The sequence below is a fragment of the Fundulus heteroclitus genome, chromosome 18 (assembly GCF_011125445.2).
Source record: "Fundulus heteroclitus isolate FHET01 chromosome 18, MU-UCD_Fhet_4.1, whole genome shotgun sequence".
In the NCBI taxonomy this organism is placed as follows: Eukaryota; Metazoa; Chordata; class Actinopteri; order Cyprinodontiformes; family Fundulidae; genus Fundulus; species Fundulus heteroclitus.
In genome coordinates this window covers 38,027,995-38,053,561 of record NC_046378.1, presented here as the reverse complement: position 1 = coordinate 38,053,561, position 25,567 = coordinate 38,027,995, and the positions used below count along the sequence as shown (strand labels likewise).

The following is a 25,567-nucleotide window of genomic DNA, read 5'->3' as shown; positions in this document are numbered from 1 at the left end:
ACACAACAAGAGAAACAAAAAAGCACAGAAGCACACATTGATCTAGTAATCTGTTCTACATTAGATGGTAGTAGCGGGTGAGCCGTCTTCTCTGGATGATGTCACAGTTAACAGAACGCCAGACCAGGTATACCTACTATGAAGATAAGAGAGAGAACAGAAAGTTAAAAGCTGAAATGACGACAGTCATTTCAATGTAATACAATGCAAAACTGGAGAACAGTAGAAATCAGTATTTAATAAGCTAATAAAATATATTTTCTCTTTTATTTAAAAATCTAAACATATTTCTTGTAGTAAACATTGTAAAAACTGGTAATTAGGTTTTGGAGGCTCACTTAGCCGGCCCTTGTGGCTCTAAACTAATTCTTATTAGCTGGACCAAAGGCAGAAATGGCTCCTGGTTGTAAAGGTTGCTGACCCCTGATCTAGATAGTAGCAAATTATGATATTTAGGTGCAGTTAGAGCGAATCGTGCACATAAAATCCACTGATCATCTTGAGCTAATCACACAAAGATTTTGAAGCCCTGAGACGATTTTTGTTTCACGCTGTAAATATTGTGAAATTATATCATGAAGCCTGATGATTGTGCTGATTCCACCGTGTCCTGTTCGTTCCTCATTTATAAATAACGATCCTTTACGGGCTTTGCCTTTGGCAGTCTCGCATGTATTTTGTTTCCTTTTAACTGCAGTCTTACTTATAGTTTCCATTAGTATCCCAGCAGCCATCACAGCTGAGCCTGGGTTCTATCTGGCATTTTGAACCCTTTTTCTTTCCATCATACCAATTTCTTTGCTTGGGGAGGCCCTTAAAGTGCATAAATAGCAGCTATGGTGACAAAACCATTAACATTATCTACATCATGTGGGAGGCATGAGATTGTAGCCCTCTTATGACTATGAGTCCTCCATAATCCATCCAGCTTTAACATTTTCTCACCAGTCCAGACCATTGATGCTACCAGGAGCCCTAGAGACTAAGACCATGATAATAAACCACAATGATGTCACCACAGATGTTTTGTTCATGTACAACAGTTGGGGAACTGTCAAGTTGAACCATCAAAGGCGTCTCCGAGATTTTCTTTTTGTTTTACCTTTCCGTTAAAGGGGAGTTTTCCTCTCCACCGTCGCTTCATGCATGCTCAGTATGAGGGATTGCTGCAAAGCCATCAACAATGCAGACGACTGTCCACTGTGGCTCTACGCTCTTCCAGGAGGAGTGAATGCTGCTTGGAGAGACTTGATGCAACCTGCTGGGTTTCATTAGAGAGGAAACTTTCTGACCAATCTGTGTCATAATAGGAAAGTCTCAGGCCACACTTTCCCTCGGTCGTTTTCAACTTGAGTTAGAATATTTACGGAGAAGTGCTTCATGTTTCTCCAAAAACCAACGCTCTCAAACGTCGTAATAGAGCGCGCCTTGTCTTGTTTCCAGGTGCATTGACATCCTGGAGCTGTCGGAGCGCCTGGATCTCATGAAGTTCCACTACCACACGCTCATGCTGTACTGTGCCGTGTGCGCGCTCGGCAACAACCGGGTGGCTCACGCCTTGTGCAGCCACGTGGACGAGTCCCAGCTCTTCTACGCCACCGAGAACACCTACCTGCCGGGGCCCCTGCGCAGCGGCTACTACGACCTGCTGATCAGCATTCACCTGGAGTCGGCCAAGCGCGCTCGTCTGGGCACCAACAAGGAGTTCATCATCCCCATGACCGCCGAGACGCTCAGCATCAAACTCTACCCGGACGTGAAGAAGGCCCATTCTCTGCCGGGCGTCGGCCTCACCACCTGCTTACGGCCAAAGCTGCACTTCTCATCCGTCAACTTTGTCGGCACGAACCCCGACATATACACCCTGAGTCCTGTTTTCCCTCTACAGGTAACAAACAAAACCCCAAAACAGAACGCGTTAAAGGACGAAACCTTTGGTGCTATGTGACGTTCTTTTGCAGGAGTTGAAAACCAGGGCCATCAACATGCTGACGGAAGCTGTGCTGGACGGCAGCCAGGCGATGCGCGATCCGGTAGGCGGCAGCGTGGAGTTCCACTTCGTCCCCATCCTGAAGCTCATCAGCACGCTGCTCATCATGGGCATCTTCAACGACGAAGACAGCAAGCACATACTCAAGATGATCGACCCCAACGTTTTCAGCGGCAAAGAGGAGGAGGAGGAGGAGGAGGAAGGAGAAAAGACTGAGGAGGGGGAGGCTGTCGAAGGCGAGAGCGAGGAGCAGAAGGACGAGGAGGCGGACGAGGAAGCGGATGCAGAGCTTGAAGACGAAGGGGTCGGCGACGAGGAAGAGGAGGAGTTGAAAGAGCTCGAGAAAGCAGAGCAGGAGGGCGAGGAAGCAGAGCCTAAGGGAGAAGGTGAGGAGGGCGAACACAAAGAGGAGGAAGAGGCCAAAGGAGATAAAGTCGATGGAGAGAAAGCAGAGGAAGAAAAGGAGGAAGAGGCAGTGGAAGCAGAAGCCAAGGAGGAGGAGGAGGGTCCAGAGGAAGGACTGCTTCAGATGAAGCTGCCGGAGTCCGTCAAGCTGCAGGTCATCAGAGCTTCTAATGTCCGGTCTCTGTGAATGTTACCGTCAGCGGAGCGGCGGCCGACTAACAACCGTAGCTTTTCCTTTCAGATGTGCACCCTCCTGCAGTACTTCTGCGACTGCGAGCTCCGCCACCGGGTGGAAACCATCGTGGCTTACTCAGACAACTTTGTCCAGGACGTCCAGAAGAATCAACGCGTGCGCTACAACCTGCTGATGAGAGCCTTCACCATGACGGCCGCGGAGACCGCCCGCAGGACCCGCGAGTTCCGCTCACCGCCACAGGACCAGGTACCGACGCTGGTGGACAGGAGAAGTCTGCTTAGACGAGAACTGAGCCCCGGTACAATGGTCTTAAAACCCAGTTTAAGGTCATTGCTAACATTAACATCCTTAGTCATGAGACATTTTACTTTGTCCTCCATGCACTTTTTAAACTTACCTAGTGAAGAGGACAGATAAAGATTTCTTTTTGATTAATCTCTGACTAAAAAGCTGGTATTGTATTTATCTGGGCTGCACAGTGTGGCAGTGGGTAGTGTTGTTGCACTGCAAAAATAGAACTAAAAATAAGAAAATATTTCTTGAAATGAGAGTATTTTTCTTTGATTTGAGCGGGTAAATAAGATTATTCGCCAATGGAATAAGATTTTTACACTTAAAAAAGGAACAATTCATCTCCATCATCTTATTTCAACTGCGGAATATCTAATTATCTTATTTTAGGGGTAAAAATACTCATCCCATTGGCAAATAATTTTATTTACCTGCTCAAATCAAGGAGAAATACATTAATTTCAAGAAAAATGTACTTATTTTTAGTTCTCTTTTTGCAGTTTGCCATCCAGCAAGAAGGTCCTGGGTTCAAGTCCTACCCTTGCCCTGGGTCTTTCTGCATGGAGTTTGCACACTGCAGAAACGGATCTAAAAATAAGTAAAATGTTCTTAAAGTTAGTGTATTTGTCCTTGATTTGAGCAGGTAAATAAGATTATCTGCCAATGGAATGAGTATTTTGACCCCTAAAATAAGATAATTAGACATCCTGCACTTGAAATAAGATGATGGAGATTAGTTGTTCCTATTTTAAGTGCAAAAATCTTGTTCCATTGGCAAATCATCTTATTTACCTGCTCAAATCAAGGACAAATACACACATTTTAAGAACATTTTACTTATTTTAAGTTCTGTTTTTGCAGTGCATGTTCTCTCCAGGTACTCCGGTTTCCTCTCACAGTCCAAAAACACGACTGTTAGGTTAATTGGCCTCTCTAAATTCTCCTTACACTGCAAAAACGGATCTAAAAATAAGTAAAATGTTCTTAAAGTTAGTGTATTTGTCCTTGATTTGAGCAGGTAAATAGGATTATCTGCCAATGGAATGAGTATTTTGACCCCTAAAATAAGATAATTAGACATCCTGCACTTGAAATAAGACGATGGAGATGAGTTGTTCCTATTTTAAGTGCAAAAACCTTATTCCATTGGCAAAAAATCTTATTAACCTGCTCAAATCAAGGACAAATACACTAACTTTAAGAACATTTTACTTATTTTTAGATACGTTTTTGCAGTGTAGGTGTGCGTGAATGGTTGCGATAAACTGGCGCCTCTCGCCCACTGACTGCTGGAGATAGGCACCGGCACCCATCGTGACCCCACGAGGGATAAGAGTGTTAGAAAATGGATGGATTTATTTGTTTCTGTGGCGTTAATGTGTTTCTTGCAGGTTATTTTGCTGACCAACTTCAAACATGGTCCAGAGGATGAAGAGTGTCCCGTTCCCGAGGAGGTGCGAGACACGCTGGCAAATTTCCACAACGACATCCTGCTTCATTGCGGTGAGAAGTTCTCCTTATTGGTCTCGTCAGATTTCGATTGGCTTGTTCTTTTGCGTTTTGGATTTAAATTCTGGACGTTGCCCCCTGCAGGTATACACATCGAGCACGAAGCAGAGGAGGAGGAGGTGGACACCTCCCTCAGGGGTCGGCTTCTCAGTCTGGTGGAAAAGGTTAAGACCTTCCGCAAAAAGGATGAAGAGGAAAAGCCAGAAGTGGAGGAGGAAACAAAACCGAGTGAGATGAATAGTAGCATCACCCGATTTTTAAAAATAGAATAAATTCCACAAATCTTTTTGGCTGAAATCGGTACCGTTTCCCTCAGGTACCCTTCAAGAGCTTATTTCCCACACCATGATCCATTGGGCCCAGGAGTCTTTCATCCAAAACCCGGAGCTGGTGCGCTTGATGTTCAGCCTGCTCCACAGACAGTACGACGGGCTGGGCGAGCTGATCAGAGCGCTGCCCAAAGCCTACGCCATCAACGCCGTGTCCGTCCAGGACACCATGGACCTGCTGGAGTGTTTGGGGCAGATCCGATCGCTGCTCATCGTCCAGATGGGCCCTGAAGAGGAGAGACTCATGATCCAGAGCATCGGGTCAGAGGATTTTACATTCATGTGTTGTTTTTTTAGTGCTGTCAGTTAAACGCGTTATTAACGGCGTTAACGCAAACCCATTTCAACGCCGACAATTTTTTTTGTCGCCGTTAACGCGCGTCGCGTCAAAACACACACACCGTTCCCTAATGTTTTTTCCCCCGCCGCGCTCTCCGGACTGTGTTTCTTTTACCCTCGGCGCTTTCCGTAGTTTCAAGAGTGCTAGAAGACTGTAGCAAAATAGATCCCTCCCCGAAGGGTTTCTTTTACCCTCGGACACATGCGACTTTGGGCTTCTTTTTTCTAAAAGCGCTTCTAAATTTCATGAGTCATGGGTTGCGGTTTTTTTGGGCACGTTTCTGAAAGTTAAATCGCTTATTTGGGCTCTAAAATAAGTGACGAAACAGCGGTTATGAGACCTGTCTGCACTGCATTAGACTGTATCCAGCTGAAATATCCCTCCGCCATAGGAGCCGACGGTAGTAAAGGCACACAGAGCAACTCTGCACGTATTTTCTGCAGTTTACGGTGCAATAACCGGTGATAACTGCTGAAAGTAGATTACTTGGTGCAGATCCCCATTTTATCAGACATTGGTTCTGAAGATGAGCTTTTACACGTTGATAACATTGCAGAAACCCAACCCATAAACCGCACTTTAATGCTTATTAATTTGTTTTCTCTGTATTTGACAAACTGAGGTTGAGTCACGTTGCGAAACGAAGGACCTGGAGTTACTAAACAGTTCCTAAACAGTCTCATTCAGGGTATTAAGCTCCTGCCCAGTTGCAAGCAAAGTGTAAGACTGGAATGACCTGGAAATGTAAAACCTTTTTCCAGGCTTAAACTATAAATATGGATATAAACAGCAAGCAAAAATATTCAAAGAAATTATTGTTGTTGGTGTGAAAGCTCAGAATTAGATGTGTGTGAGAGAGAGAGAGAGAGAGAGTGAACAAATGAACAAAACTTATGACTTTATTGAAATGTACAATTTTTATTAATTTATATGTTTATGCATAATACCATGTCTAGCTTTGTTTAAGAGGCAAAAAAAATATATCGGCATGAAAACAGGTATTTATTTACACATTTATTTACACATTGTGTAAACATCAGGGCGTCATGATTAGTCATTTAGCCATTATAGTCCAGAGTTTAACATTTGGCACCAGGATGTTTTCATTCCAATTCTGAAAAGTGCTTGGAAAATAACATAAAAATGTTTTGTACAAGCATGTATTTTATTAGTGTAATTTATTGCAAAATTGCACATTAAAATGCCCAAACAGGCTATTACACTTTCAGAAATAAAAGGATAAAATATGCGATTAATTGCGATTAATCTCGAGTTAACTATCGACATTATGCGATTAATCGCGAATAAAATTTTTAATCGTTTGACAGCACTATTTTTTTTTTTGTTGTTGTTTAAAGGTCAAACATTATAGTTTTAATGATCAGAGGCAGAGGACCCAGAATTCAGCCAGACCAGCAGAGGTTTCTTTAAAAAGAAGCTCTTTAATCACAAAATCAAAAACAGGGGGAAAAAATCCAAAGAGGCTGTCGAACAAAAAGATGGCACAAAGGAGGAGACTCACCCATACTGAACAGGACAACCTGGCACTGATGTCTGGTCTCAACAGTTTATATGCAGGTGGAATCAGGTGAAACAGGTGACAGGTGATTGCAGCAGGGGTGGAGTTAGGCAGGTGTGCAGAATAAGTAATTAGACCAGACATCAGTGCTGAGGCTCAAAACAAGAACAGATCAAAAAGCCAAACCTAAACTAAGAAGCTTCTAAAGACCTAACAGGATAAACTAAAACAGTAAACAAGAATCTAAACAAGAATCCAGACAAGACAGAACTCAAAACAGCCAGATAATAAAAGACAGGAGAGAGAAGGAAAACTAAAAACTAACATAAACCAGAACAGAACTCAGAATATTACAATAGTATTTTGCAAGTTTCCACGATTCACATATGTATCAAATTATTCTGTGACATTTTCTTCACCCAAATGTCTTAAACTGTTTTTTAACTTGTGTATATTTCCTTATGTGTTGTAGGAATATCATGAACAACAAGGTTTTCTATCAGCACCCTAACCTGATGAGAGCTCTTGGGATGCATGAGACGGTCATGGAGGTGATGGTCAATGTCTTAGGTGGCGGAGGGGACTCTAAGGTAATTAAAAAAATTCTCCATCTTTCCCTTCTACACCCTATTAAGAAATGGTTATTAATAATTATGTGTTTTGTTTCTAGGAGATTCGCTTCCCTCAAATGGTGACCAACTGCTGTCGTTTCCTGTGTTACTTCTGTCGCATCAGCCGGCAGAACCAGCGCTCCATGTTCGACCACCTGAATTACCTGCTGCAGAACAGTGGCATAGGCTTGGGTCAGTGTGCTCGTTTTGAGACCCCCCATTAATCTGCTTTGAATCACAGTATTCCTGAAAGGGGTTAAAACTGTGAGAGAACGCTGCTAAATAAGCTAAAGGAGAGAAATGTCAAGAATAGACTCAATGAATTTGGAATAGAGACCCGAAATGATGACCGCTGCAGATGATTGAAACTTTAAAACCACAAAGGAAAATGCAGGTCTTGTGAGTTTGGTCCAAATTTGTTTGTTGCATTAATGTAAAATCTCTTTAACCTGTTCACTTAAATAAGGAGAGATAAAAATAGTTGGTAAAGGTAAATCATAGCAACATACATTTTTAATATGAATGTTGTTAATTATGAACACGTCTTTTTTATTCAGTGAGTTTTTAAGTTGTTATTGTAATGTTATTCTGTAGTTACATCCTTTTGAGTCATTTTGTTTAAATTGGATACCTAAAAAAATGTAGCTTTTTCCAAAAAGAATGTCTCCATAGACACGAGCAGATTGGAGTTAAGCAATAAATCGGTTTTGTGCAATAATTTTTTGCTTAAGCTGTTGAGAATAACTCTTGAATCCGCCTTGCCAGCTTTTCTTTGGTTTTTGTAATGTTGTTGCAAAGTCTTTAATACACTAACATGATTCAAGGCTTCAGATTTGTATTATACTTGGAACAAGGTATAAGGACCCAATCAATAAATAAAAATGTTATTTAGAATTACATTTATTTCAGTAACTCAATTCACTGAGGGAAACACATTATATAGATTAATTACAGAGAAATACTTTCCAGCTTTTATTTCTGTTAGTAATGACAATTTTCTGCTTACAGCTAATTAAAGCAAAACCTTTAAGACAGGGGTGTCAAACTCATTTTGGTGATTATACATTGTTGAAAAACATTTATTCACATTTTTTGGAACTTAAAAACACTGTCCTGGATGACAAAATACATCAAACAGATAAAAATTAAGAAATGATTTGAATTTTTCCACACCTGAAGCTTAATCTGCTAATTAAAACACAGCGCCCCTCGTGGACAATATAGGAACTGCATATTTTCATTTAAACGAAGTACATGTTTTTTTCAATAATTGTTTTATCATTCTCTTCCTTTTATCTTGTCCACTTGTGAAAGTCAAATCTGATGAGCTCTTTGTGGCATCTTATTGCCACATTGCCAGACAGGACACTGGGGAAAAAAAGAAAAAAAAAATATTATTATTATTTTTTTTAATAATTATAATGCATTTAGCCACAGGGCCAGACTAAATTGTTCGGCGGGCCAGATCCGGCCCGCGGGCCGTATGTTTGACACCCCTGGTTTAAGACAAGAATATTACATAAGACCAATAAAACATTTAATAAATAAATGTGGGCTTATTTAAAACTAAGTGTAATAACTACTTAAAGGTTATTTTCAAAAGGTACTTTTAATCCGACGTCGTGTCAAGTTTTTTTGTAGCACATGTCAGCACAATCATGTGCTACATAATCATAAACACATTGAATAAGTCACTGATAGTGAAACCAGTAACAAACATTAAATTGTATAAGGTGATTAACATCAATACACATTAAACATGTTGGTCAATGTTCCTGTTATTAAGGCTGAAAGCCAACATCTTGTTTATCATCTTGCTATTTCCCCTTTTTGTGGGATTGTGTAAATAAATGAGTTGACTTTATGTTACGGAGGTAACGTCATTGAATAGGAATATCCAAACAATCTCTTTGACTAACCTCGTCTACACTGTAACCGCACTGCAAAAACAGAACTAAAATAAGTTACATTTTCTTGAAATGAGTGTGTTTGTCCTTGATTTGAGCAGGTAAACAACATGATCTGCCAATGGAATGAGTATTTTGACTCCTAAAATAAGATAATTAGATATTCTGCCCTCTAAATATGAGGATGGAGATGAGTTGTTCTTATTTTAAGTGCAAAAATCTTATTCAATTGGCAAATAGTCTTATTTACCAGCTCAAATCAAGGAAAAATGCACTCATTTCAAGAAAATTTGACTTATTTTTTCTTTTGTTTTTGCAGTGTAGTTGATGTTGCATTATTCACTGCAATCGGTGAAGTGGAAATGAACAGATTTTTAATCTTCATCCTGCAGGCATGAGTGGGTCCACGCCTCTGGATGTGGCCGCCGCCTCCTGCATCGACAACAACGAGCTGGCCTTGGCTCTACAGGAGCAGGACCTTGAAATGGTTGGAGCACATTCAACAAGAAAATAAAAGTTAAAATCCGTGAGGAGGAGCGTGTTGGTTTTTTGGATTAAAGTGTCTGTGCGTTTAATGTTGATGCTGACGTAGGTGGTGACGTATCTGGCTGGCTGCGGACTGCAGAGCTGCCCCATGCTGCTGTCTAAGGGCTACCCGGACATCGGCTGGAACCCGTGTGGAGGAGAGAGATATCTGGATTTCCTGCGCTTTGCTGTTTTTGTCAACGGTCTCCCACCATTATTACCATGCGTTGACATGTTGGTCTCAAGTTATATTAGTGGTTTCCTAGATTAGCGTGTTCCTTCCCCCTGCAGGAGAGAGCGTGGAGGAGAACGCCAACGTCGTGGTGCGCTTGCTGATCCGTCGACCCGAATGCTTTGGCCCGGCCCTGAGGGGCGAGGGTGGCAACGGTCTGCTGGCTGCCATGGAGGAGGCCATTAAGATCTCAGAGGATCCGGCGAGGGATGGACCCACAGTGAAAAAGGACAGACGGTTCATGTGAGTGGACGAAGATCTATAACTGAGATTACGCTGGTCGGAAACGCTTCATGCTGTGCAATCGTCTTCCTGGTCGGCAGGTTTGGAGGCGAGGGGCAGCAGGAGGAGAACCGCGTGCACCTGGGAAACGCCATCATGTCCTTCTACTCCGCGCTAATCGATCTGCTGGGTCGCTGTGCTCCTGAGATGCACGTGAGAAAGAGATTAAACTCTGTTATCGCTGAACACTGGCATGACTTTAAACTGCATGGAAAATATTTGAGGTTTTCTGAGTGCTTTTCACATCGATAAATTTGATTTTTTTTGAAAGATAGACCGCATGCATGTCTTCCTCTCGTTCATTTGCAGCTAATCCAAGCAGGCAAAGGTGAAGCTCTGAGAATCCGAGCCATCCTCAGATCTCTGGTGCCCATAGAAGACCTGGTGGGGGTAATAAGCTTGCCGGTACAGATACCTGCCTATGGTAAAGGTACGGCACTGAATATGTTTGGATATGTGGGGTTTTTTTTGTTTATAAATGTAAGAATGCAATATAAAGATCCTTTACTGTCCCACGGTGGGGAAATCCAGGTGTACCAGCAGCTAACAGCAAATTTACAACATAAGGAACATATGCTGCACAGTTATTAAAACTATCATAGTCAAGAAATTAAAGAAATGTGCAACTGAGTAGGGTGACAAAACATATACGTATATATATATATATATATATATATATATATATATATATATATATATATATATATATATATATATATATATATGCATGAAAAACACAAACAGACTATTCCCAAGGATGAACAAGACAGCAGACTAGGGCTAAACGATTTTGGAAAATAATCTAATTGGGTTTTTTTTTCTTAATATTGCGATTTAATGCGATTTTTTTCAAGTTTATGTGTTTTAAAATATATACAAACAACAAATCAATTTGTTTCCTCGCCATGTGGATTAGTTGCTAAAAGATCCACAGCATCTAAACTCGGAGCAGAAATGATTGCGTTCTTTCTACGATATATTTCAACCAAAATCGCAATTTTGACTTTTCTCCGCATTAACCAGAAGCAACAAAAATGGCCTCTAAATAAAGATGTTTGTAAAGAAAGACTATTTTAAATATGAACTTTTGATGTTTCTAATAATCAGAATATTATTCAAGAGAACAGCTTTTAATTTAATTGGACATTAATCCTTGTTGAACATAAAGTGCAACCAACAAACAAGTCTATGTATTAAACTGATTGACCTGTACTTAATGCTATGTAAGATTATATAAACTCTAAAACAAGTAATAAAGTTAGATTATCTCACTGCTGCAACTGTCTTCCCTTCCATGTGGAGGCAAACCCACTTTAAACATTTTAATGACACCTAATGGACGCGTCTAATTCACTAATTGTTACATAGCCAAAAATTGCAGACCTCTGCAATTTGGAAATTGCGTTTCTTTTAAATCACGATTATATTGAAAATGCGATTAATTGTTCAGCCCTACAGCAGACATGATGATGAATAGATATTGAGGTATAAAAGTACTTTATAGATATTCCCCAATCATAGTTTTTGCTGCTGATTTCCAAATCTAAGGTTTGTGGAAAGCCTTCACCTGCAGTTAAAGACTCAACATGTCTTCTTTAAATAACTTTCAGCCTTTCTGTGCTTCCTCTGACTTTAATTCAGATACTGAAAATAGCTTACATCAGCTGTTCTCTCCACAGTGGCAGCATTTGCAGGGAATAACAACCAGGTAGTGATTATTATGGAGCATCCAGAAATGATAAAATAATTCAGCTCATCTCTGCAGAGGGCCAAACAAGCTGAATGTCTGCCAGTTTTCTCCATGCAGCCATGTTTTTTTTTTTTTTTTATATATAATTACCATTGTTATGCATTTGTAATTTCTGTCCAAACCACAGATGGTCAGATCATCGAGCCAAAGATGTCTGCCAGTTTCGTGCCGGACCACAAGGCCTCCATGGTGCTGTTCCTCGACAGAGTCTACGGCATCGACAATCAGGACTTCCTGCTTCACGTGCTGGAGGTCGGCTTCCTGCCTGACATGAGAGCCGGCGCTTCTCTGGACACCGTGAGTAGCACAGCGATAAAGCGCCAACGCCACTCGTTTTTCCCCGCAGTTTCAGCCTCACCCTGGACGATTCGGGGGATTTCTGCTCCGTTTGATTTCAGGTGGCCTTCAGCACCACAGAAATGGCGCTGGCTCTGAACCGCTACCTCTGCTCCGCTGTTCTGCCTCTGCTCACCAAGTGTGCGCCGCTGTTCGCCGGCACCGACCACCGAGCCATCATGATCGACTCCATGCTCCACACCATTTACCGCCTGTCCCGCGGCCGAGCCCTGACCAAGGCTCAAAGGGACGTCATCGAGGAGTGCCTGATGTCGCTCTGCAAGTCAGTATAAATAAATATAAATAAAATGCCTTTTTATTCCATAAAGTTTCACTCATTAAGGGTTCGGACGATATCCACAGGTACCTCAAACCCTCCATGCTGCAGCATCTGCTCAGACGGCTGGTATTCGATGTTCCCATCCTGAATGAATATGCAAAGATGCCTCTGAAGGTTTGCCTCCTGTTTATTCACCTCTTAAATTTTGTGTTATGTTTTGCAGTGATATTAGATTATAAGACAGAATAGAAGAAGACAGTTAGTATCCTTTGCTGTCCGACAGTGGGGAAACTCAGGCGCATCGGCAGCAAGAAAGGGAATAAAATATAAAAGTCTATAGTTATTAAACATGACATACTCAGATCAGATGAAATGCATGCTTGCAAAATTTCTGCAGACACAATCTACACAACCTGTGCTTTCATGACTGTGTTTAAATACAGGAAACAATTTGTCTGCTATTATTAAATGCAGATCTTCACAGATTGTGACTCCCCCCCTTTCACATATTACTTTTGCCTTTTCAGCTGCTCACAAATCACTACGAGCGCTGCTGGAAGTACTACTGCTTACCGAACGGCTGGGCGAACTTCGGCGTGGCCTCAGAGGAGGAGCTTCATCTGTCCCGGAAGCTGTTTTGGGGAATCTTCGAATCGTTGGCACACAAGGTGAGAGACGAGCTCAACACTGTGCATCCGTCTTCTGGTGCTCAACGTGGAACATATTCTACTAATTCATTTACAGGTTTTTCAGTTGAATTTTACAAGAGAAAAGTGCAAACTGATTTTAAAGGATGTATCCTGCAACAATTTCATCGACACAACAAAGTCTGTCCTTTTTATCACTATAAAAAGGACAGACTGCTGCAGCATTACACACCATGGCGCTGATCAGCTGCTCCTTAAGGTGCCTAAAACTAAAGTGAAATGTGGAATTAGCTTCCACGAACATCGGACAGGCTGCATCACTGTCTGACTCTAAATCTCTTCTTCACACTCTCATACTGTAAATACCTTGTGTCCAGGTATTTACAGACTCACTTCCATACAGAAAACCCCTGTTAATAATAATAATAATAATAATAATAATAAATTTTATTTGTAATGCACTTTACATTTAAAAAAAATCTCAAAGTGCTACAGGTAAAATCATCATAGAAGGGTAAAATCAAAATTTAAAACTAAGCATCGCTTTAAAACACTTATGAATAAAATCAATAGCGTAATTGTAAAATGTTAAAAGTCATACGTCCTGCTAAAAAGAAATGTTATTATCTTCAGCTGTCACTTTATACATGTCGTATTGATTAATACTGTATATTCTTCAGTGATGGTATCAAGGCTTTGGTTGATTGTTTCTTTAATACTTTATCGGCTGGTTCTGCTGTTCTTTTTATATCTCTCTTTGCAGGTGAAGAAGCAGACTCTGAGGATGTTCTATTGCTCTCTTCCCTTTTCTCTCCTCTTTTTTTCACCTTTTCTCCTTTTTTCTCTTTTACCTTCTTGTTTTAGTGTCCATATAACTATTCCCTGCATAAATTAAAATAAAGCTACTTGTATATATAAATCAAGCGGAGCACTATGGCGAAAGCAGTAAGGCTCCGCTTGTGAAAGTAAAATCTGTTGGACTCTTTTTGGCATTAAGACAACGAGTCTTAATGCCACATTGCCAGACAGGACACTATTAAAAATAAATAAATAAATAAATCTCTTCTTAAAACTAATTTCTTTGCCTTGGCCTTTGACACCATGCTTATTTTATTAATCTTTTATCGTATGGCCGCTAATGGACTTTTACAGTTGTTTTGCTTACTGTAGCATTTTAATGTTTTAAATGTTTAAGGTTGTTCTGCACAGCACTTTCGTCCCTTTGGTAATTTAAAGTGCTTCTTAAATAAAGCTGGACTGGATTGGTTATATGTAGCCTTTTTAGATTCCACTGTAGGCATGTGGTGAAACAGATTGTGTGACAAAATAAATTCAATTCAATTCAATTCAATTTTATTTATATAGCGCCAAATCATGAAACATGTCATCTCAAGGCACTTTACAAAGTCAAGTTCAATCATATTATACAGATTGGGTCAGATTATACAGATTGGTCAAAAATTTCCTATATAAGGAAACCAGTTGATTGCATCAAAGTCCCGACAAGCAGCATTCACTCCTGGGGAAGCGTAGAGCCACAGGGAGAGTCATCTGCATTGTACATGGCTTTGCTGCAATCCCTCATACTGAGCAAGCATGAAGCGACAGTGGGAAGAAAAACCACCCATTAACGGGAAAAAAAAAACTCCGGCAGAACCGGGCTCAGTATGAACGGTCATCTGCCTCGACCGACTGGGGTTACAGAAGACAGAGCAGAGACACAACAAGAGAGACAAAAAAGCACAGAAGCACACATTGATCTAGTAATCTGTTCTACATTAGATGGTAGTAGCAGGTGAGCCGTCTTCTCTGGATGATGTCACAGTTAACAGAACGCCAGACCAGGTGTACCTACTATGAAGAGAAAAGAGAGAGAACAGAAAGTTAAAGCAGAAATGACAACACATAATGCATAATTGAAGAACAGTAGAACTCAATATAGTGAGAAAATTAGATCCTGATATACTCCAGTAACCTAAGCCTATAGCAGTAAAACTATAAAGGTAGCTGAGAGTAACATGAGTCACTAGTTATAATTTTTGTCAAAAAGAAAAGTTTTAAGCCTAGTCTTAAAAGTAGACAGGGTGTCTGCCTCACGGACCAAAACTGGGAGTTGGTTCCACAGGAGAGGAGCCTGATAGCTAAAGGATCTGCCTCCCATTCTACTTTTAGAGACTCTAGGAACCACCAGCAGACCTGCAGTCTGAGAGCGAAGTGCTCTGTTAGGAACATACGGGGTAATCAGAGCTCTGATATATGATGGAGCTTGATTATTAAGGGCTTTATACGTTAGAAGAAGAATTTTAAATTCTATTCTTGATTTAACAGGAAGCCAATGAAGGGAAGCTAAAATTGGAGAAATATGATCCCTCTTGTTGATTTTCATCAGAACTCTTGCTGCAGCATTTTGGATCAGCTGAAGGCTTTGAACTGCATTTTGTGGACTTCCTGATAGTAAAGAATTACAATAGTCCAGCCTTGAAGTAACAAATGCATGGACCAGTTTTTCAGCATCACTCCTGGACAGAATGTTTCTAATTTTGGCGATATTCCGGAGGTGAAAAAAGGAAACTCTGGAAACCTGTTTAATATGGGATTTAAATGACATGTCTTGGTCAAAAATAACACCAAGATTTTTTACTTTATTACCAGAGGCCAGTTTAATGCCACCCAGATTAAGTGATTGGTTAAGAAGTTTATTTTTTGAGGACTCTGGCCCAAAGATTAAAACTTCGGTCTTGTCAGAATTTAGATGCAGGAAATTTAAAGTCATCCAGCTTTTGATGTCATCAAGACATGACTGCAGTCGAAGTAATTGATTGGATTCATCAGGATTTATGGATAAATATAGCTGAGTATCATCAGCATAACAGTGGAAATTAATCCCATGCTGTCTGATAATTTTGCCTATCGGAAGCATATATATAGTAAAGAGAATTGGTCCAAGGACTGAACCCTGTGGTACTCCACAGGTGACCCTAGAGTTTGAGGAAGATTTATTATTAACATGAACAAATTGGAATCTGTCTGACAGATAAGATTTAAACCAGCCTAATGCTTTCCCCTTAATCCCTACAGTATGTTCAAGTCTTTGTAGGAGAATATTGTGATCAACTGTATCAAACGCAGCACTGAGATCTAACAGGACAAGTATAGACACAAGTCCATTATCTGAGGCCATGAGAATATCATTAGTGACCTTCACCAGAGCTGTTTCAGTGCTATGATGAGCTCTGAAGCCTGACTGAAACTCCTCAAGTAGGTCATTACTTTGTAAATGTTCACAAAGTTGATTAGCAACTACTTTCTCAAGAATTTTAGATAAGAAAAGAAGATTAGATATAGGTCTGTAATTTACTAACTCATCTTGATCAAGAGAAGGTTTCTTAAGTAAAGGTTTAATAACAGCTACTTTCAAAGCCTGTGGTACATATCCATTTACTAAGGATAGATTAATCATGTCTAAAATAGTACCACTGATCAAAGGGAATATGTCCTTAAACAACTTGGTTGGGATTGGGTCTAACATACAGGTAGAAGGTTTAGATGAAGCTAAAATTTTAGATAGCTCAGAAAGCTCTACTGCTTCTAAACAGTTCAAACACTGCGCAGATTCTAAAGATTCCTCCAATGCTGCCTCACTTACTGAGGACGAGGTAATCATGTTTGGGAGGATGCCAATTATTTTATTTTTAATGGCATCAATTTTATTTATGAAGAATCCCATAAAATCATTACTGCTAAGAGCTAAGGGAATGGATGGATCAACAGAGCTGTGGCTCTGGGTAAGTTTGGCAACTGTACTAAAGAGAAATCTAGGATTATTTTTATTCTCTTCAATTAATGATGAAAAATATGCTGCTCTAACTCTGCGGAGGGTCTTGTTATACAACAATAGTCTGTCCCTCCAGATTAAGTAGGATTCCTCTTGGTGTGTAGAAGGCTTTGAACTGCATTTTGTGGACTTCCTGATAGTAAAGAATTACAATAGTCCAGCCTTGAAGTAACAAATGCATGGACCAGTTTTTCAGCATCACTCCTGGACAGAATGTTTCTAATTTTGTAAAAATAACTTAAATTTTAATCTTTGATTTGCTCCTCAGAAATTTGACGCTGAGCTTTTTAAGATCGCCATGCCGTGCCTCTGCGGTATAGCGGGAGCAATCCCGCCCGACTATGTGGACGCCAGCTACTCCTCCAACACCGAGAAAAAGGCCTCAGTGGACGCCGAGGGCAACTTTGATCCCAAACCAGTGGAGACCACCAAGTAAGCACTGCCAGGAGGTCTTTGTTTTAAAACTTCTTCAAAAACTCTGCAAAAACAGAACTAAAAATAAGTAAAATGCTCTTAAAATGTGTGTATTTTTCCTTGATTTGAGTAGGTAAATAATATAATCTGCCAATAGAATAAGATTTTTGCACTTAAAAAAGGAACAATTTATCTCCATCATCTTATTTCAAGAGCAGTATATGTAATTATCTTATTTTAGGGGTCAAAGTACTCATTCCATTGGCAGATAATCTTATTTACCTGCTCAAATCTAGGACAAAAACACAAATTTTAAGAACATTTTACTTATTTTTAGATCCGTTTTTGCAGTGAAGATTTTAAGCTACAATAATATAATATAAATCACACGTGTCAGATTGGATGTAGATCAGTCGCTGCTTTTTAGAGACTAAATCTATTACTGTAAGGAAGACTAAAGGATAAATAAGCTTTTATTACAAGCTGATCCTGAAATTTCTCAGCGAGAGTTCATTTATTTTCCATTTAAAGCCATTTTATTTAATCAGTCATATTAGTTTGTAACTGTAATGTTCAGTAAGGGTTCAATTCTGATATTTTACCGATGGAAGAAATTTTTCTTTGGTTATATAAAAAAAAAATCCTGCCTAAACCGTTTGGTCAGAGATTAACATAATATGTTGGTTTAGTCACACTATTCTCATTCAGCATGTATGGTTTCCTGAAGAATAAGACTGACATGGTTATATAGATTATAAAATGAATAAATATGTAAATATGTAAAAGAGACGGTAAGAACTGTCTTAAGACCTGTGGTTGAGAAAATATCTCAGGAATTTAACTTTGCATCCAGTGTTAAGTAGTTCAGGTAATGCTAACAGTGCAATTAGAGTTGCGAGATAGCTAAGCTTCTTAACCTGGAGGCAGTTCTTGATGGTGTACGGTACATCTTAGCTGGTTTTGTCAGAGAAATGGTTTACATACCAGTCAATTAAAATATATTTTAAAAGCTTTTTACTTATTCAGTCCTATTATGTCTTGATTTTGTACAAATGCTAAAGACAAACTTGCTACCAAGTTAAGCTTGTTAACACAGAGGCAGCTGTCGACAATGAGCAACATATTTTAGCTAATCAGGAAAAAAGCTTAAATAATGTTACAAGTATAAATTCTAACTAGTGTTTCAGGCACATTCTTTTTACTTTTTCTTATTTTAATGCTTGTTAGTGAGGACTCAGGAGACATACTAAATACACCCTATTATGTTGCTGTTGAGGAACAGTTAATTATCCTCCATTTGTTCAATAAAATAACCAATACCACTAATACTATAAAATTAAATACTTAAAATCCAACTAATTTATTTGAGCAATTTTTCATGGATGAAAAAAAACTCTTATAATGGATATCTGGGCAGGCAGAACTCAAACGACAACTTAGAAAGTTTCCAAAAAATTCAGTGGCTTAGGTCCAAAGGTTAAACTAGTTTGGATTCTTGCCTACACTGGTGTGGAAGGAAATGAGTTGGCTGATAGTTTTGCTAAGAGTGCTGCAAAAAAAGAATATTGTTGATTTAAATATTAAAATAAGTAAAAATGAGGTAAAGAATATTATTAAAATGTATATGAAGAAGAAATGGCAAGAACAGTGGGATAGAGGAGGCAATGCTAGGTTTTATTATAGTATCAAAAAAAAATAAGTTGTGGAATTAAGGAAATGTAATAGAATTAAAAAAGAAGATGATGTTATATCTAGACCAACATTTGGACATACAGGATTAAATAATACAATAATAGTAATTATTGTGGAAAATTAGAAACAGTACAACATATTTTGTTTAGAACATAATAAATATGTTCAGGAAAGAGAGATGTTACTTAGAAATTCAAGCAGGAATAAAAATAAATTAGATATTAGGGAATTGTTTCAGAGATCATCTGGGGATGTAGTTTTTAGCAGTATTTTTAGTTTTTTAAGAAGAACGAGCATTATGGGGGAATATAGTAGGTTAACGTCTGATCCATACTCCAATCTGGAAGGTGGCAGTAATGCACCTATAAGTTGTTTGTTAACTGCCATAAAAAAAAGAGAAGAAGGAAGAATATAAAGTAAAAGCAGTAAATTCTCCCACAGCACCATCATACCAGAGAGGCTGGATGCTTTCATCAACAAGTATGCAGAACACACTCATGATAAGTGGGCTTTTGAGAAGGTGAGTGGAGAAAAAAAGAACGTGAAATCCAATGAACTATATTGGTTTGTAAGTCCTCTCTTTAACGTTTGCCTCTATGGTGAAAACAATTTTTCAGATTCAGAACAACTGGACCTACGGAGAGGTGCTGGACGAGAACGCCAAGACTCACCCAATGCTGCGGCCGTATAAGACGTTCTCCGAGAAGGTGGGGTTCCTTCTGCGTCCTGTTCAACAGAAAACGTGATTCAGCTACATCATTTTAAGAGCCTGTCTTTTCTTTGGGCCTCAGGACAAGGAGATCTACCGTTGGCCCATCAAAGAATCCATCAAAGCCATGATTGCATGGGAGTGGACCTTGGAAAAAGCCAGGGATGGTGAGGGAGAGGTGGAGAAGAAGGCCTCCACACGCAAGATCTCCCAGACCGCTCAGGTATAAGGCAGAGAGCCCAAGAGTCAGTATTTATGCCTGTTTTCACATTCCCCCATCATTTAAATGTGTAAACTAGCTCAAAATGAATTATTTACCTTCCTATCAATGTGATCCAAGCATATTTTCACAAGCAGGACGTCTCAAAAGGAGCGAGGCAGTCCAGAGATTTAAATCTGAAGTGGGTTTTTTTTATGTCGTCGAGTCTAAACTGTATTTTTATGGCTTTAACAAACATCCCACATACATATTTACATCAGCAGGTGGCAGAATTGTAGCCTCGTGAGACCATCCTGATCTCGCGAGCTTTCAAGGTTTCACTCGCAGATCAGTCTGGCTACTTTCCGTTAAAGAAAATTTGGAGCAGTTCACCAAACGAACGTCCAATCAGCGTTGGCTTTGAGGCGGGTTGAAGTGTGACGCAACGAGAAGCGCGACAGTTCAGTCTAAAGAACATGGCGGCTTCAGCCGATGAAACTAGCGTTAGCATGGCTATCGAGCAAGTTTTATCGGAATTACAGAGTATTTCTTTGCTGAGCTAACGAGCCTTTACCTGCAGCAGCAAGAGTAGCTTGGCTTGTGGTTGTGTTTTCGTTGTCGCTCGTAACAGAGCGATGACGAATCTGATTGGTTCATTTGGCCCGTCTATCACCAACATAGGCCAATCAGCTAACCAGTATTTTCGCCCCTTCCCAAAATAACTTCAACGGAAGGTTTCCAGATGGATATGCGGAGCAAATCTATCTGGCGGAGTCAGGTAAGCAGAATTATACCGTTTAGTCAAAACTAAATCTAAAAATAATACACTTTTATTAGATTACAGTGAGTTGTATCCTGAAATTTAAATGTAGTTCTTCATAAAGCATCTTACAGCTGCATAATGTAATGAGAACAGTTTGATATCAGATATCGGCGTTGCAACATTTCAGTGCCTCAAAGTTAGAACATCACATAAAAGCAATAAAAACAGGATATTTTAAAATGTCAGGCTTCTGCTACCTGAAAGCTTTGTTTGTTGTGACTGAGGAGAGGGTGTCTCTACCACCAGAGGCATGTGGTAACTTCTTCTTTTTCCCTCCTGGCTAAATGTGCCTTTCTACCTAAATGCCTGCTCACAAACAAGGAATAGCAGACAGTCTGTCCTGTTTAAAGCTTAATAAAGATCAATATTGTAACGTCCAGCATAGGAGCGGCATGTTTATAACGATGTGGGACCGTTTCTTTAACGCATGCCAGAAAATATGTTTCAGTCATGAACTAATAACATGTTTTTCATGCTGTATACAGTGGTCTGCAAAAAAATAATTCAATTCAATTCAATTCAATTTTATTTATATAGTGCCAAATCATGAAACATGTCATCTCAAGGCACTTTACAAAGTCAAGTTCAATCATATTATACAGATTTGGTCAGATTATACAGATTGGTCAAAAATGTCCTATATAAGGAAACCAGTTGATTGCATCAAAGTCCCGACAAGCAGCATTCACTCCTGGGGAACCGTAGAGCCACAGGGAGAGTCGTCTGCATTGTACATGGCTTTGCTGCAATCCCTCATACTGAGCAAGCATGAAGCGACAGTGGGAAGAAAAACCACCCATTAACGGGAAGGAAAAACCTCCGGCAGAACCGGGCTCAGTATGAACGGTCATCTGCCTCGACCGACTGGGGGTTACAGAAGACAGAACAGAGACACAACAAGAGAAACAAAAAAGCACAGAAGCACACATTGATCTAGTAATCTGTTCTACATTAGATGGAAGTAGCGGGTGAGCCGTCTTCTCTGGATGATGTCACAGTTAACAGAACGCCAGACCAGGTGTACCTACTATGAAGAAAAAGAGAGAGAGCAAAAGTTAAAAGCTGAAATTACGACAGTCATTTCAATGTAATACAATGCAAAACTGGAGAACAGTAGACTGAAGAACAGTAGAAATCAGTAGAGTGAGAAAATTAGACCCTGATGTCCTCCAGCAGCCTAGGCCTATCACAGCACAACTATAGAGATAGCTCAGGGTATGAGCCACTCTAACTATAAGCTTTGTCAAAAAGGAAAGTTTTAACATTAGTCTTAAAAATAGATAGGGTGTCTGACTCACGGACCAAAACTGGGAGTTGGTTCCACAGGAGAGGAGCCTGATAGCTAAAGGATCTGCCTCCCATTCTACTTTTAGAGACTCTAGGAACCACCAGCAGACCTGCAGTCTGAGAGCGAAGTGCTCTGTTAGGAACATACGGGGTAATCAGAGCTCTGATATATGATGGAGCTTGATTATTAAGGGCTTTATACGTTAGAAGGAGAATTTTAAATTCTATTCTTGATTTAACAGGAAGCCAATGAAGGGAAGCTAAAACAGGAGAAATATGATCCCTCTTGTTGATTTTCATCAGAACTCTTGCCGCAGCATTTTGAATCAGCTGAAGACTTCGAACTGCATTTTGTGGACTTCCTGATAGTAAAGAATTACAATAGTCCAGCCTTGAAGTAACAAATGCATGGACTAGTTTTTCAGCATCACTCCTGGACAGAATGTTTCTAATTTTGGCGATATTACGGAAGTGAAAAAAGGAAACTCTGGAAACCTGTTTAATATGGGATTTAAATGACATGTCTTGGTCGAAAACAACACCAAGATTTTTAACTTTATTACCAGAGGCCAAGTTAATGCCATCCAGATTAAGGGATTGATTAAGAACTTTATTTTTTGAAGACTCTGGCCCAAAGATTACAACTTCTGTCTTGTCAGAATTTAAATGCAGGAAATTTAAAGTCATCCAGCTTTTGATGTCATCAAGACATGACTGCAGTCGAAGTAACTGATTGGATTCATCAGGATTTATGGATAAATATAGCTGAGTGTCATCAGCATAACAGTGGAAATTAATCCCATGCTGTCTGATAATTTTGCCAATCGGAAGCATATATATATAGTAAATAGAATTGGTCCAAGGACTGAACCCTGTGGTACTCCACAAGTGACCCTAGAGTTTGAGGAAGATTTATTATTAACATGAACAAACTGGAATCTGTCTGACAGATAAGATTTAAACCAGCCTAATGCTTTTCCCTTAATCCCTACAGTATGCTCAAGTCTTTGCAGGAGAATATTGTGATCAACTGTATCAAATGCAGCACTGAGATCTAACAGGACAAGTATAGACACAAGTCCATTATCTGAGGCCATGAGAATATCATTGGTGACCTTCACCAGAGCTGTTTCAGTGCTATGATGAGCTCTGAAGCCTGACTGAAACTCCTCAAGTAGGTCATTACTTTGTAAATGTTCACATAGTTGATTAGCAACTACTTTCTCAAGAATTTTAGATAAGAAAAGAAGATTAGATATAGGTCTGTAATTTACTAACTCATCTTGATCAAGAGATGGTTTCTTAAGTAAAGGTTTAATAACAGCTACTTTAAAAGCCTGTGGTACATATCCATTTACCAAGGATAGATTAATCATGTCTAAAATAGGACCACTGATCAGAGGGAATACCTCCTTAAACAACTTGGTTGGGATTGGGTCTAACATACAGGTAGAAGGTTTAGATGAAGCTAAAATTTTAGATAGCTCAGAAAGCTCTACTGCTTTTAAACAGTTCAGACACTGCGCAGGTTCTAAGGATTCCTCCAATGCTGCCTCACTTACTGAGGATGAGGTAATCATGTTTGGGAGGATGCCAATTATTTTATTTTTAATGGAATCAATTTTATTTATGAAGAATCCCATAAAATCATTACTGCTAAGAGCTAAGGGAATGGATGGATCAACAGAGCTGTGGCTCTGGGTAAGTTTGGCAACTGTACTGAAGAGAAATCTAGGATTATTCTTATTCTCCTCAATTAATGATGAAAAATATGCTGCTCTAACTCTGCGAAGGGTCTTGTTATACAACAATAGACTGTTCTTCCAGATTAAGTAGGATTCCTCTTGGTGTGTAGAGCGCCATTTTCTCTCCAATTTCCTAACATTGTGCTTCAAGGAACGCAGCTCTGAATTAAACCAAGGAGCCAGCTTCCTGTGAATAATCACCTTCTTTTTCAAGGGAGCTACATTGTCTAATGCAGAACGCAATGACGAAGTCATACCGTTTACAAAGACATCTATTTGTGAATTGGAAGAAACAACATTGCTGCCATCTACAGGGCATTTCTGCAATACGGAGGATATTAAAAAGGGGACAGACTCTTTAAGTTTTGATACAGCATTATCCGATAAAGATCTACTATAATTGAACCCTCTTTTGGGGGTGGAGAACTCAGTTAGATTAAACTCAAATGTTATTAAAAAATGATCAGATAGGACAGGGTTGTGAGGAAATACTGTTAATTCTTCACAATCAATGCCATATGTCAGCACAAGGTCTAAAGTATGGAGCCAAGAGTGCGTCGGTTTATGCACATTTTGAGCAAAACCAATTGAATCTAGGATAGTTTTAAAGGCTACACTAAGGTTATCGCATTCTGTGTCAACATGGATGTTAAAATCACCCACTATAATAGCCTTATCAGTATTTAACACCAAATCAGATAAGAAATCTGGCAACTCATCCAAAAACTGAGTGTAAGGGCCTGGTGGACGATACAAAACAACAAACAGAAGAGGTTTTATTGCTTTGCAGTTTGGATGAGGGAAACTGAGGGTTAAATGTTCAAAAGAACTGTAGTTATTAATTGGCCTGGGACTAATTAATAAATCAGACTGAAAGATGGTTGCCACTCCTCCTCCTCTTCCCACAGATCTGGGAATGTGGAAATTTGAATAATTGGAGGGAGTTGACTCATTTATACTAACGTAGTCCTCTTGTAGCCAGGTTTCTGTGAGACAAAACAAATCAATCTGTTTATCAGAAATCAATTCGTTAACTAACAAAGTCTTTGGAGGGAGAGACCTTATATTTAATAGACCACATTTAAATGTTTTAGTTTTAGGTTCAAGGTGAACCGTATTGATTTTTATTAGGTTTTTATGATTTGTTCCTTTTAGATAAGTTTTTGATCTGTTAAGTTTTGGCCGTGGGAAAGACACCGTCTCAATAGGATAATGGATGGGTAACAGTACAGAAGCTGCAGAGAGGTGTGTTAAACTACGGCTCTGCTTCCTGGTCTGGACCCTGGATTGTCAGCATTTAGGAGGACTAATAAACAGGCCCTTCGCATTTTTCACGTTTTTTTTTTTGCCTCCCAGCCTGGAATTAAGATGAATTACTTAAGCGTATGCATCATTTTATTTAAAGATTATTCCTGCAACTTTGAAGATCTATTTTTTTTTTATTGTGTAGAAAACAACATGCTGGTGAAGATTCTCAGTCATCCAGGTCATGGTCATTCCAAAAAAAGTAAAAAACAAAGCAACTGGACTTGTTTTCCGTAGTTGAAGACGTTTCGCTTCCTCTCCAGGAAGCTTTCTCAATTCAAAAAGTCTGGAGTAATGCGGAGTAACAAGCTTTATACAATTGCCAAACAAAGGCCTTGTAATGGCTTAGATAACATGCAAATTCAACAGAAACAGGACCATCCCTTAGTAATGGGCGCTTGTTAAAGTC

At 39.6% G+C, this 25,567-nt stretch overlaps 1 protein-coding gene across 1 annotated transcript in view; it reads left to right on the top strand.

The window, feature by feature from the left end:
- ryr1b (ryanodine receptor 1b (skeletal)) overlaps positions 1-25,567 on the top strand; it is a 162,462-nt gene that overhangs the window by 82,181 nt on the left and 54,714 nt on the right. Inside the window, exons 35-55 of the mRNA XM_036149521.1 lie at positions 1,444-1,888; positions 1,962-2,549; positions 2,637-2,837; positions 4,274-4,385; positions 4,476-4,619; positions 4,708-4,981; positions 7,052-7,169; positions 7,250-7,382; positions 9,490-9,584; positions 9,690-9,825; positions 9,914-10,097; positions 10,178-10,289; positions 10,446-10,566; positions 12,014-12,183; positions 12,285-12,505; positions 12,586-12,676; positions 13,030-13,170; positions 17,253-17,416; positions 19,532-19,610; positions 19,708-19,797; positions 19,882-20,022. Coding sequence (XP_036005414.1) covers positions 1,444-1,888; positions 1,962-2,549; positions 2,637-2,837; positions 4,274-4,385; positions 4,476-4,619; positions 4,708-4,981; positions 7,052-7,169; positions 7,250-7,382; positions 9,490-9,584; positions 9,690-9,825; positions 9,914-10,097; positions 10,178-10,289; positions 10,446-10,566; positions 12,014-12,183; positions 12,285-12,505; positions 12,586-12,676; positions 13,030-13,170; positions 17,253-17,416; positions 19,532-19,610; positions 19,708-19,797; positions 19,882-20,022 — 3,760 coding nt within the window. The remainder of the gene's footprint in view (positions 1-1,443; positions 1,889-1,961; positions 2,550-2,636; positions 2,838-4,273; positions 4,386-4,475; positions 4,620-4,707; positions 4,982-7,051; positions 7,170-7,249; positions 7,383-9,489; positions 9,585-9,689; positions 9,826-9,913; positions 10,098-10,177; positions 10,290-10,445; positions 10,567-12,013; positions 12,184-12,284; positions 12,506-12,585; positions 12,677-13,029; positions 13,171-17,252; positions 17,417-19,531; positions 19,611-19,707; positions 19,798-19,881; positions 20,023-25,567) is intronic.